We start from the raw sequence: 10,799 nt of genomic DNA on the forward strand, positions 1-10,799 counted from the left end.
AATAGTGCATTGGTTTTTGATTTCAATGAACGGTGTTGCCGTGGTTACTAAAAATAGAATTTTCTGTGAAATTCCTTTAAAATGCTACTCCTTCTACAGTTTTAGTTTGATTTCAAAATAAGTTGGCACACAAGTAGACAATACAAAGATACATACATACAATGGTTTTTGATAAGTACAAACCAGTAGAGCTACAGTCTTGACAGAGACTTCTGTTTTTTTTTACATGTTTGATAACAGAGAATATTTAGGTCATTCTTCGATTCATATCTTTTCACCGATGAATTGATAATCCTATATCAACAATTGTATTAAGTACATGTTTATAGTCCGTTAATTATCATACAATTTCCTCTTAAAGAAAATATTAATCATTCTGTGTGTGTGTGTATTATTAAATGACAGAATTTTCAATCCCTGGCCGGATTCTGAACGTGTGTACACTTTGTAAACTGTAGGGTATAAAATGTTTAGCAAAACGAAAACTGGGTCGGAGATTCGGGTTCGTGTTGAAGTTCAGCATACCATTTTATAAAGAACTTGAATAATATAAGTAATTTCTGCGACGAATACATTAGTATATTTCATAATTTTCAAAACAAAAAACGTTTTCAGTTTAGAATTTTCTGATCTGGTCCTGATTTTCCTAACCCGGCCATTTTAAACACAAGTTGTTGCAGATGGAAATGTTAGAACAAACTAGTTCAACAGGGATTGTATAATTTTTATTATTAATCAGAATTCGTATTCATATGATCTAATTAAGAAAAGAAAAGTTTTGTCTGCCATCGTAACTTCTCGGCAAAACAAAACGTGTTTCTCCGAGCTCGCTGGATGCGTTTGACAGCTCCATCGCACGTGTGTAGACCAAGGCTAATGTTGGTCTTGCGGACACAGGCCTATGTGAACTGTTTTTTAGGAGACTGGGTGACCATAATTAGACAGTGCAGTTTTTTTTATTAACGTCATTATAAACACTGTTAAACATATTAAATCTAGAAGTCGAATATCTTTGGATATGGGGTAACCCATATCTACCAGGGTATTCTTGTTTAAAAATGAATTAGATTACCTTTTTATGAAAGCAATATATGATTAGTTTTGATTCGCTCCCTTCGCATGGTCTATAACAACAATGACCCCCTTTTTAACTGTTTATAACTACTTGCTAATATTTAGCAAAAAAAAAAAAAATACACTTGTGATCTAATATAAACAAATTCATATTTGATTTAGATAGCAGAAATTTCTTTAATACTTCCTCCTCGCTACTTCCTTAATTTTGTTCAAAAATTCCTCCAGTGGTGTTCTGTTTATGCAGGATGGCTGCTGATTACAGCATGGCGACACTGGTTTTTTTTCTCCCAAATCTTTACCACTGATCTCCTGGATAACTTGGTCAAATATAAAAATCAAATGCCTTTTTGTTCATATCCTTAATCAAGGCTAGCCTTAAATCCGAGTTGCAGACTGGCATCTGTAAAGGGCTTGTGATGAATGGCATTTTCTTCATCAGCGACGTTTGGATAGCTGCTACCAAGTCTGTTTGGAGAAATTATGTTATTGTTTGCTGAATGTCTTCTTTGGCGTATGGTAAGAAAGATATCTCACAGGAGGATTCTTTGTTGTAGTTTCATGTTGGTTGCTAATCTGATCCCTCTTGATTTTGGCCTGGGTCGACTCTGTGGTGCTGCTAGGTGTTCTTGTTCGTGTCTCCTTTTCCCCTACGAGTGTTCTTTTTGGCGCCAAGGTTGGATTTTTTAAGAGGCCTTAGGTCCAACAGAGTTTGGCTTTCCTCCTTAAGATGCTGGTCGGTAGTGTTTTGAGTGGGCTCCGAGATGCCTTCAGCGCTCTCCAGGTGCACGTTCCTGGTGGCTTGGGTGGGGTTGGTGCTTGTTGCTGTCTTTACATGCTCAGGTTTCCTCTTTGGCTGCAAATGTTCAGGCCTTTTTCTCTGCAGATTCAAATTGGCAGTTCTACATTTCCTTTGAAGCCTTGATCCAGATTTATCTTTCAGAACTGCAACACCGCTCTTTGAAATGGAATCAATAGTGTTTGGCCCTAGCCAGTTCAATTCCTTGAGCTTGGAAAGCGTCCACTGCAGTTTACGAGAGTTCCTGCGGTATCTCCTGGTTTGAACTTTAGCCTTGTTGTAACTTTTCTCTGTTGTGCCTCTTTCATCCTACACTGTCCAGTCTTGATGTTTTCGTGGACAGAATTTTAGTTTTTTGCCTAAAGCTGTTCAGGTTATTTACACGTGCCTCTGTCGCCTTGTTTGGATTGATGCTCTCTTATAGGTTTAATTCTGATGGAAGGGTTGGCATGCTAACATATGAAATCTCATAGACGGATGAATTTTTTTTTTTACATTTTACTTCGCCTGTCGGATACCAAATAATGCAGCTTCAAGGTGGATATCCCAGTTGTTGGTATCCTGTGCAGTTTCTGCAGATCCCTGTATTAGAAAAATCCAAACTAATAAGAATGTTTTGGTATTAACATGAGGCCCATAGGCCTTGATGAAGAACATCCCTAGTGGCGATGGAGAAGATGACAATGAGAGAGTGAGAGAGGTGTTATATATATTAAATAAATCTATTGCTCTGTTCATAAAAATATTTTATAAAAGTAAACTTGCCTTTCGATTTACTTGAACAGTTGAAAGAGGGCAGCACCGCACATTCTTGCATCTCTGGTAGTCGGTAGGTTTTCGCCAAAATTTTTCATTACAGTACTATTCATTTTGTTTACAAAGTTCCTTATAAATCAGTCAGCTACTACTATTCATAAGCTTAATTTCCTATACTTCAAACACTTTAGTAATGCACAGTATCTTTCATAATGTTTCCGCTATCAACCATCATACAACCTCCCAAATCTCATACTTTCATTTTCATTTATTCAGCTAGCCTGCTTATTTGTTTCGTACATGTAGATAAGGACACTTGTGTGAATAAATATTTTATATATTCATTTTAATCTCACATCATTAATTGAACAAATTTTTGCAAAAAAGAAAAAAAAGACACAAGATGGTCTAATGTACGTAGGGCGGCCTTTTCCAGGTAGGATCTTTGGCATTTCCGTCAGTGTCATCAATTTTTTTCCATTTGATTTGAGTGTTACCCAATTTTGAAAATTACTATTAGGAAAAAGATGCGTCCCTGATAAGGAAATATCAACAGATTAAATAACTTTAATGTATTGAAATTGCTTAGAGCCTGATGGCTTCTTACACAATAAAGCACATTTTGAAATCATTTTTGCGGGAAAAGGTAATGCGATATAAATTTACTAGTATTTGTAGTGTTAAAGTTTTGTTTCAACTAGAAATTATGATTACTAATGAACGATGTTATAAATTACTATTACTAATAAAAAATGTTTGAAATTTTGTCCAAAATCATCATAAAATACATTGGCAAGTTTCATAAAAAGGAATCGATTCGTAATATGTAACAGAGAAATATTCATATTGTTGAAATTCCTTAAGGAAGTGTAAATGGGGGACGGGAGCAGGCGTAAATTTCAAAATCGACATCACTCCATTGATAACATCTGAAGCGTCTTAAGTACAATTAAGTCATGGTAAAGTGTGTCACATGCAACGGTCTTCAATTTGATAAACGCCTTAATAATCGTACACATGATAACAACTTATGTTCGAGGCTTAGATCTGGTCAACGTACGGATTCCTTAAGAAACGCGGAAAAACGTGTTGAGGCCCCCAAAAGAATATTCCTTCAATTCTTCCTATTTTTATTTGTTTAAAGATGTTATCCTTCGCAAATTTGAAAAACATCAGTTGCTAATCTCCAGATTATAAAGAAAAGAAACGGAGATACTGTTACAATAGTACTTTTCTTACAATGCTTTCCTTTTGGTGCCCAACAATTGCATGAGGGCATTATGAAACATTTCATTCACATTTTCGAATCTGATGCTATGTCCACCTTGCATAAAATATCTTTCTGTTTTACATAAAGGATGGATACTATAAAACTTCGGACATTTTATGCTTTATACAGTTCAGTCCAAACTTTAGATCTAGTTAAAAGCTCAAAATGATTGGCTTCCTAACATTGGCTGTAATTGTACAGAGTGCTTTCGCTGGAAACCTCGTAGAAGTTCTCCAAAACGACGGGGAAACAACTCTTATTGCTCTTGTACAGCAAACAGGATTAGCTGATGCTTTGTTAGGAGGTAAGCTAGAAAATATTTGAATAAATGATTAATGAAAACTGTATTATAGTAAGTTAAAAAAATATGTAAATAAATGATCAATGAATGCTATATTATAGTAAGCTAAAAAATATTTAATTAAATGATTAATGAATACTGTATTATAGCAAACCAGTCATAGTGAATGTTTCATGATTACAAATATTAAGGGACTATAAGAATCTCAACCACTCATTTTACTTCTGTTTATAATAATTACGAATTAATATAAGTAATCTTTATACCATATTTTATAAATAAAGAATCGTCTACAATTATCGGAATTTCCTCCCTCGACATTTGTCACTGGAAGATGTTTAAACGGTCTTTTAATAATGTATCTAGAAACCTTTTCTCCCAAGAAATGTTATCTTTAGATCAATCAGTATGTTCTTTTCAGGGGAATTCACAATTTTTGCACCAACAAATGCTGCTTTTGCCAAGCTTCCACAAGCTACACTTGACAGTCTTTCAAAGGACACAACAGCTCTGGCCAACATCCTGAAATATCACGTTGTCAAGGGGTCCATCCACAAAGCTGATGCCTCTAATGAACTTCAGTTGGAGACTTTGGCGGGAACCAAAATCAGATTCAACATCTACAATCACAATCACGTGAGTCTATTCACTCTCTTATATCTGTTGATGGCCCGCTTCAAAAAGTAACCACTGCCCTTTATAATAGGCAACAATTTTTCATCACCAAACCAAATTCTGACGTGTAGCAATTGTCAATTGTTCACCTCCAAAATACTCATTTATAATTTATTCTACTGTAGGCTGTGACAGTTGAAGGATCCAACATCACACATTTTGATCTGACAGCTTCCAATGGGATCGTTCATGTAATCGACACCGTTATGATGCCACCAACAGGAAATATCGTGGATTTGGTGGCTGGCAACAGTCAACTCAGTACTCTCCTATCATTGGTCAAAACAGCTGGCTTAGCTGGTTCTCTACAAGGTGGGAAAATATCTCCATGGAGATCATCTAACCTAAAAAATGTTCAGTAAGGTACTAGTTGTAACATTTTGTATCTGTTTTACAGGTGATGCCCTCACGGTTTTTGCGCCAACCAATGCAGCTTTTCATAATCTTGGATCCCACGTCCTGCATAATTTACACTCAAATCCCGAACTTCTGAAAGGTTTGTAAAAGTTAAATATGTTGAACATTTTCATCTTTTCATATTTATGTAGTGATATTCCGATATCAACTGCACAGTGTGTTTGCATGTATATCCAATAACTTACTGACTTCTCAAGAGTACTAGTATGTTCCAAGTACGACCAGTTTTTAAACGAAACAGGCTACTCGCACATAAGTTGGTGTTGTAGAGTTTTCATTATCCCCAATACATGTATTTACTCTTCATGTGTAAAACCCCTCGGTCTAAGATCTTAAAAACATATCAGAGAATCTGATTTACCTTTGGATATTATAAAGCCTACTTATTTCTCCGAAATACCGCCATGGAAATTATTTTAAAACCAAATGTAGATTTATTTTTGAATTTAAGAAATCAGACACGAATTCTCTTGTTTTTAAGCAAAAATATGGCGAAATAAAATATTTTAATGGTTCAACAATCGAGATATATACAGATGGTTAAAAGGATAAAAATAAAGTTGCATCAGCTGCTGTGATGGAAGGCAGTGTTTTCTCTACACGTCTTCCAAATAAAGCAACAATTTTTACTGCTGAAGCAAAAGTCACACAACTTGCATTTGAATATATAAAATCTTCTAGTGGAAAAAATATTCACAATATTTTCGGACTCGCTCTCTTGCTTACAATCTATACAAAATAAGAACATTGACCAACCTTACATTTTAGATGATTTTAGATATATTATTTAGCGCAACAAGGTGAAAAGGTAAACTTTTGTCGGATTCTGAGTCATGTCGGCATCCCTGGAGACACTAAATCTGACAGTGCTGCAAAAACGGCACTTAACATGAAATGACTTTATTCAAAATTCCTTACACTGACTTGAAATATCTCGTTAAAATATACATTGATTCTCTTTGGCAAATTTATTGGAATTTTTGTAATAAAAGTAAGCTTTATGCTATTGAAAACAAAGTTAACAAGTCATCTAACTTCAGTCTGATACGCGCGTCAAGACGAAGTAATTATATCAAGAATACGTATAGGCCACTCAAATATTACACATGAATACATGTACCTATTGAATTGGGAGTCTCAGCCAGTATGTATATCGTGTGACTGTCCGATAACTATCAATCATATCCTTTTAGAATGTAGAATTTTACGCCTATTCGAAGTAAACTTTTTTGAAATATTAAAACAATGTATGAGGTTTTTACAAATGTACATGTTAATAAAATTTTAGAATATCTACTAGAAACGGATTATTATAGTAAAATTTGAATAAATTCATTTTTGATGAGAAATACATATATCAATTTATTTTATCAACAGTTTATACAATATTTTTTAAGAGTTTACACATTTTCCAAGAAATTTTAAGTCGGTCGGACGGGACGTAAAATGGTGCCCCGTGTCAAGGATGACAACCCCCTTAGCACGAAAAAGATCGTTTCTCTGGGGTTTGAAAAAGAGTAGGCTCTCTAGGGGCGGGCACAGAAACCAAAATCTTTCAAAAACCGATTATTTAAACTTATAGTCGGCATTAAACAATATACAGCAAAAATCGTTTAGTACGAACACGGATATTACGAATTCATGGATATATCGAAGTCATCTTCCCAGCTATTTAAATTTAATGAATTTCTTATACGGTTATAACGAATTACGGATATAACGAAGTGATTTCATAGGTCCCAGTGACTTCGTTATAACCGAGTTTTGCTGTACAATCAATCAACAATCAATCTTTACTATTCTAATTTCCCTAATTTCCCTGTGGAATTTCTAGACGTTCATTTTTAGCCGGGCTTATTGCTCAAAGAGCAATTGCCGGCTTATGTGATCCTGTTCAAGGCAGGATGTTAACCCCATAGTCGCCATTTCAAAGTTACGTGCAAAAATATAGTTCTTACTCTCAGCCGCTTTTGAGATAATACAAACGCTAAATAAAGCAACAAAAATAAAACGAAGTTTTATCTATATAAAATAAACATTAGTAATATTGACTTTGAAAACTTCATAAGTCAAAGAACATAGTTCATTAGCGTAAGGATTTTTGATAATCAGTGTTACCGTAGTTCTCTACACATACGAGGTGAAGTAGGAGAGGGAACCAGATTGGCCTGTTTGTTTACATTCAGCCAGATTAATTCTGATTCTGACAAAATAGGACCGTGGTATTTGGATTGAAAAACTCACTGTCAGTGTCTTATCATTTATATTGATAGTTTTAAAGTAATTTTTTCATCAGAATATAAACGCGATTCATGTAAGAAATCCATTCTACTCTGTAAATGAGCCCGGCTCTCTGTACTTCTGAGTACTTTGATTAGCTCTACTGGCCAGAGACCAGAAGAGCTAATGTGATAGTAATGCGTCCGTCGTCCGTAAATAATTTTTCAAAATGCTACTCCTCCTACAGTTTTGGTCTGATTTCAATATAATTGATTGATTGTATGTTGCTTAACGTCCCTCTCGAGAATTTTTTTCACTCATATGGAGACGCCACCACTTGCCGGTGGATGGCTACAAATTTTCTCCTATGCTCGGCACTCAGGGCCTTTGAGCAGTGAGGGATCTTTTTCGTGCCAGCACCTACTGCGACACGGGGCCTCGGTTTATACGGTCTCATCCGAAGGACCGGTCTCCACGTCCCGCAGTGGGATTCGAACCCGCGACGTAAGGATTGACTCTTTACTTCACGACTCTAGAGCAGACGCTCTAACCACTGCGCCACGCCGGCGACGATTACAATATAAATTGGCACACAAGAAGAGTAGACTAAAATTCATAATTCTGTCGATCGGTTTTTGATTTCGATGAACAGTGTTGCCTTGGTTACTAAAAATAGAAGTTTCTGTGAAAAACATTCAAAATGCAACTCCAAATACAATTTTAGTCTGATTTAAATATAACTTGGCAAACAAGTGGACTACACATAAATATATAATTCTGTATATTGATTTTTTATTTCGATGAAGGGTGTTGCCATGGTTAGCACAAATAGAAATAACTGTGAAATACTTTCAAAATGCTATTCAAAATAAGTTTTAGTCTGATTAAAATATAATTTGGCATGAAAGTAGACTACACAGATATATACCGGGGGTATAATTTTCAGTTTTGTGTTTTTGATTTTGATGATCGATGTTGCCATGGTAACTAAAATTGAAATTTCTATAAAATTTTAATAAAAGCTTCTCCTACAGTTGTAGTCTTATTGCAATCTCGCTACAAAAAGAGACTTAATCAAGGATTATTAACCTTTTTAAAAATGCTTTGTAAAGTTGTAAGTCCCAACTGCTAATTTTCTCTTCCTTTATAATAAGTATATACCAGAAGAGCTACAGTCTCGACAAAGACTTCTGGTTTATGCTACATGTAGCACTGAATATTTGTATTATTTTTGAGTATTTTTCAGATCGATCATTTTCTTAACTTATTTTAGAAATTCTGGAATACCATGTTGTTCCTCACACTGAATACTCTGCCGGTCTTTACAACCGCGAACACTTGAGGACATTAGATACTCGTCATGACGTCATCAGACTCGGAGTCAGTCACGGTAATTTATGATAATATGCACTTTAAAATTTCGAAAAATATAATCAGCATTCAAATAAGTTTTTTATCGATCAACATGTAAATCATTTGATTTCATTTTTTATCCGAATAGATTCGTTAGCTTTTATTTTTTTTTTCGAATAGATTGCTTTAAATTTAAATTAAAATCTTATGGTCAACTAATTTCACTGAATATAGATATTTTTGTGCAATTATTATTTCAGGAGCTGTAACGGTGAATAAAAAAGGCCATGTTATCCAGGCGGACATAAGCGCCACTAATGGAGTCGTACATCTCATTGATCACGTGCTTCTTCCCGCTAGAAATCATCTATCATCCATTCTAGGATAAAAATTATTTAAAATATTTTATTTTCCCCTAATGTTTTTTCATTTGTTAATTTATTTCATTATACATATGATGTCATGTTTGTACATATTTCATCAAAATTTTATTTTTGTCAATAAATATTCTTAAACACTAAGTACTGAATTTTTTTAAATTACGGTGATTATTGTAAACCGTCTGGTTATTCTTAACAATGTCGAAGTAGCACTGTTGCTATTGTGCTAAACCATGCAGTTCTCCCCCAATCCCAATCGTCTGGCCTCCTATTCATTTACAAGGAAATAAAACTGGTCATTTACCAGTGATCGGAATATAACTTGAATTTCTGTGGATTTTCAAGCGTCTATCATCAGGTTTTATTCAGAGCCTTGGTCATCTTTTTCAGTGTTATCACCCATGACAACGCAAAAATCTTGGTGATACGTCCATCAACATTTGATTTAATAATACATGTATATTATACATCCTGTTTAAAGTTGTAGAAGTTACAGGAGCAGCCACTTCTTATATCCCAGACGTAGATAAAATAAAAATTGCTTTCGTTATAGGTTGTGCAAATTACTCTTAGCAAAACATATATATATATATATATATATATATAAAGCACTAAAAATGACCAACGACACGAACAATAAAAATTGTCAAATTTTCGGGACGCCCTGTCCCTTCCTCAGGACAAAGAAAAGAGTTAAAAAGTCATAAGAACAAAGGAAAAAGCGAAACAAAAAAAACAACTAGCACTACTACTAAACTACTAAACACTATATATTTACATACTAAGTTACATGTTGATTTGGAAATTTTTAAGAACACTATTAAAGAAAGAATCCGGACCGCTATGAAATGCGTCCGGTCTATCGGGTATACTCGGGTGAAGTGCGATTTACATAATTGAACGAATTAATTATGCTAATTAATTACGACAATCAGTAAATCGTACATTGTTTCATTCTCTCAAAATGGCGTAACTATACTTGATAAAGAATAACAAAAGAAAAATAATATAGAAGGGGCATTTTAACATATGAATTATGATCTATTATAAATTTTAATTTGAAATGTTTTAGGACTGATTATCGGTAAAAAAATAATTAATAATTAATTAACAAAGGCGTAAGCAATACATAGTTATGTGGGTTGTTCGAGAGTTGGTGACGCAAATTAACTGTGGAGTTTACACTAAATTGAGAGAATAATCTTGTTTGGTATCATCAGGAATCGGGTCTAGTTTACGTTCATTCTGGTGAAGTCATTCAGTTTGTTAATACCATTGGGGCGGAATGACTTCAATCTGTGCATCCAGAACTTTTCTTTGCTTTTTCTCTGAGCGTCTGTCCATCTTGGGTTATGATCAATCACCACTACTGTCATGTCCTCCCATTTGTGACCCTCAAGGTTGAAATGTTCCCCAACGGGTTCATTGAGTTTTTTGGTCCTAATGGTCGAACGGTGGTTATTGACTCTCCTGCGGAGATCTCCTGTTTCACCAATATACTGTTTGGAGCAAACTTTGCAACTGATGAGATAAATGCAGTTGTCAGTATGACAG

General features: G+C 34.7%; 1 protein-coding gene across 1 annotated transcript; it reads left to right on the forward strand.

Moving 5' to 3' along the window:
- The first annotated feature begins 4,064 nt into the window (after positions 1-4,064).
- On the forward strand, positions 4,065-9,274 carry LOC134277064 (transforming growth factor-beta-induced protein ig-h3-like). The gene is made up of 6 exons (XM_062759329.1): positions 4,065-4,203; positions 4,622-4,836; positions 5,001-5,187; positions 5,273-5,371; positions 8,786-8,902; positions 9,126-9,274. Exons 1-6 carry the CDS (start codon positions 4,065-4,067, stop codon positions 9,251-9,253), a joined length of 885 nt encoding a protein of 294 aa, XP_062615313.1. The 3' UTR covers positions 9,254-9,274.
- Positions 9,275-10,799: the final 1,525 nt, after the last annotated feature.

Source organism: Saccostrea cucullata, unplaced genomic scaffold (assembly GCF_032062105.1).
Source record: "Saccostrea cucullata isolate Sc308-1 unplaced genomic scaffold, CSIRO_AGI_Scuc_v1 ctg1380, whole genome shotgun sequence".
Lineage (NCBI taxonomy): Eukaryota > Metazoa > Mollusca > Bivalvia > Ostreida > Ostreidae > Saccostrea > Saccostrea cuccullata.

Coding starts and splice junctions, on each gene's coding strand:
- LOC134277064 (XM_062759329.1), top strand. CDS start 4,065: ATGATTGGCTTCCTAACATTGGCTGTAATTGTACAGAGTGCTTTCGCT. Junction 4,837..5,000: donor ACATCTACAATCACAATCAC/GTGAGTCTATTC, acceptor ATTCTACTGTAG/GCTGTGACAGTTGAAGGATC. Junction 5,372..8,785: donor AAATCCCGAACTTCTGAAAG/GTTTGTAAAAGT, acceptor AACTTATTTTAG/AAATTCTGGAATACCATGTT.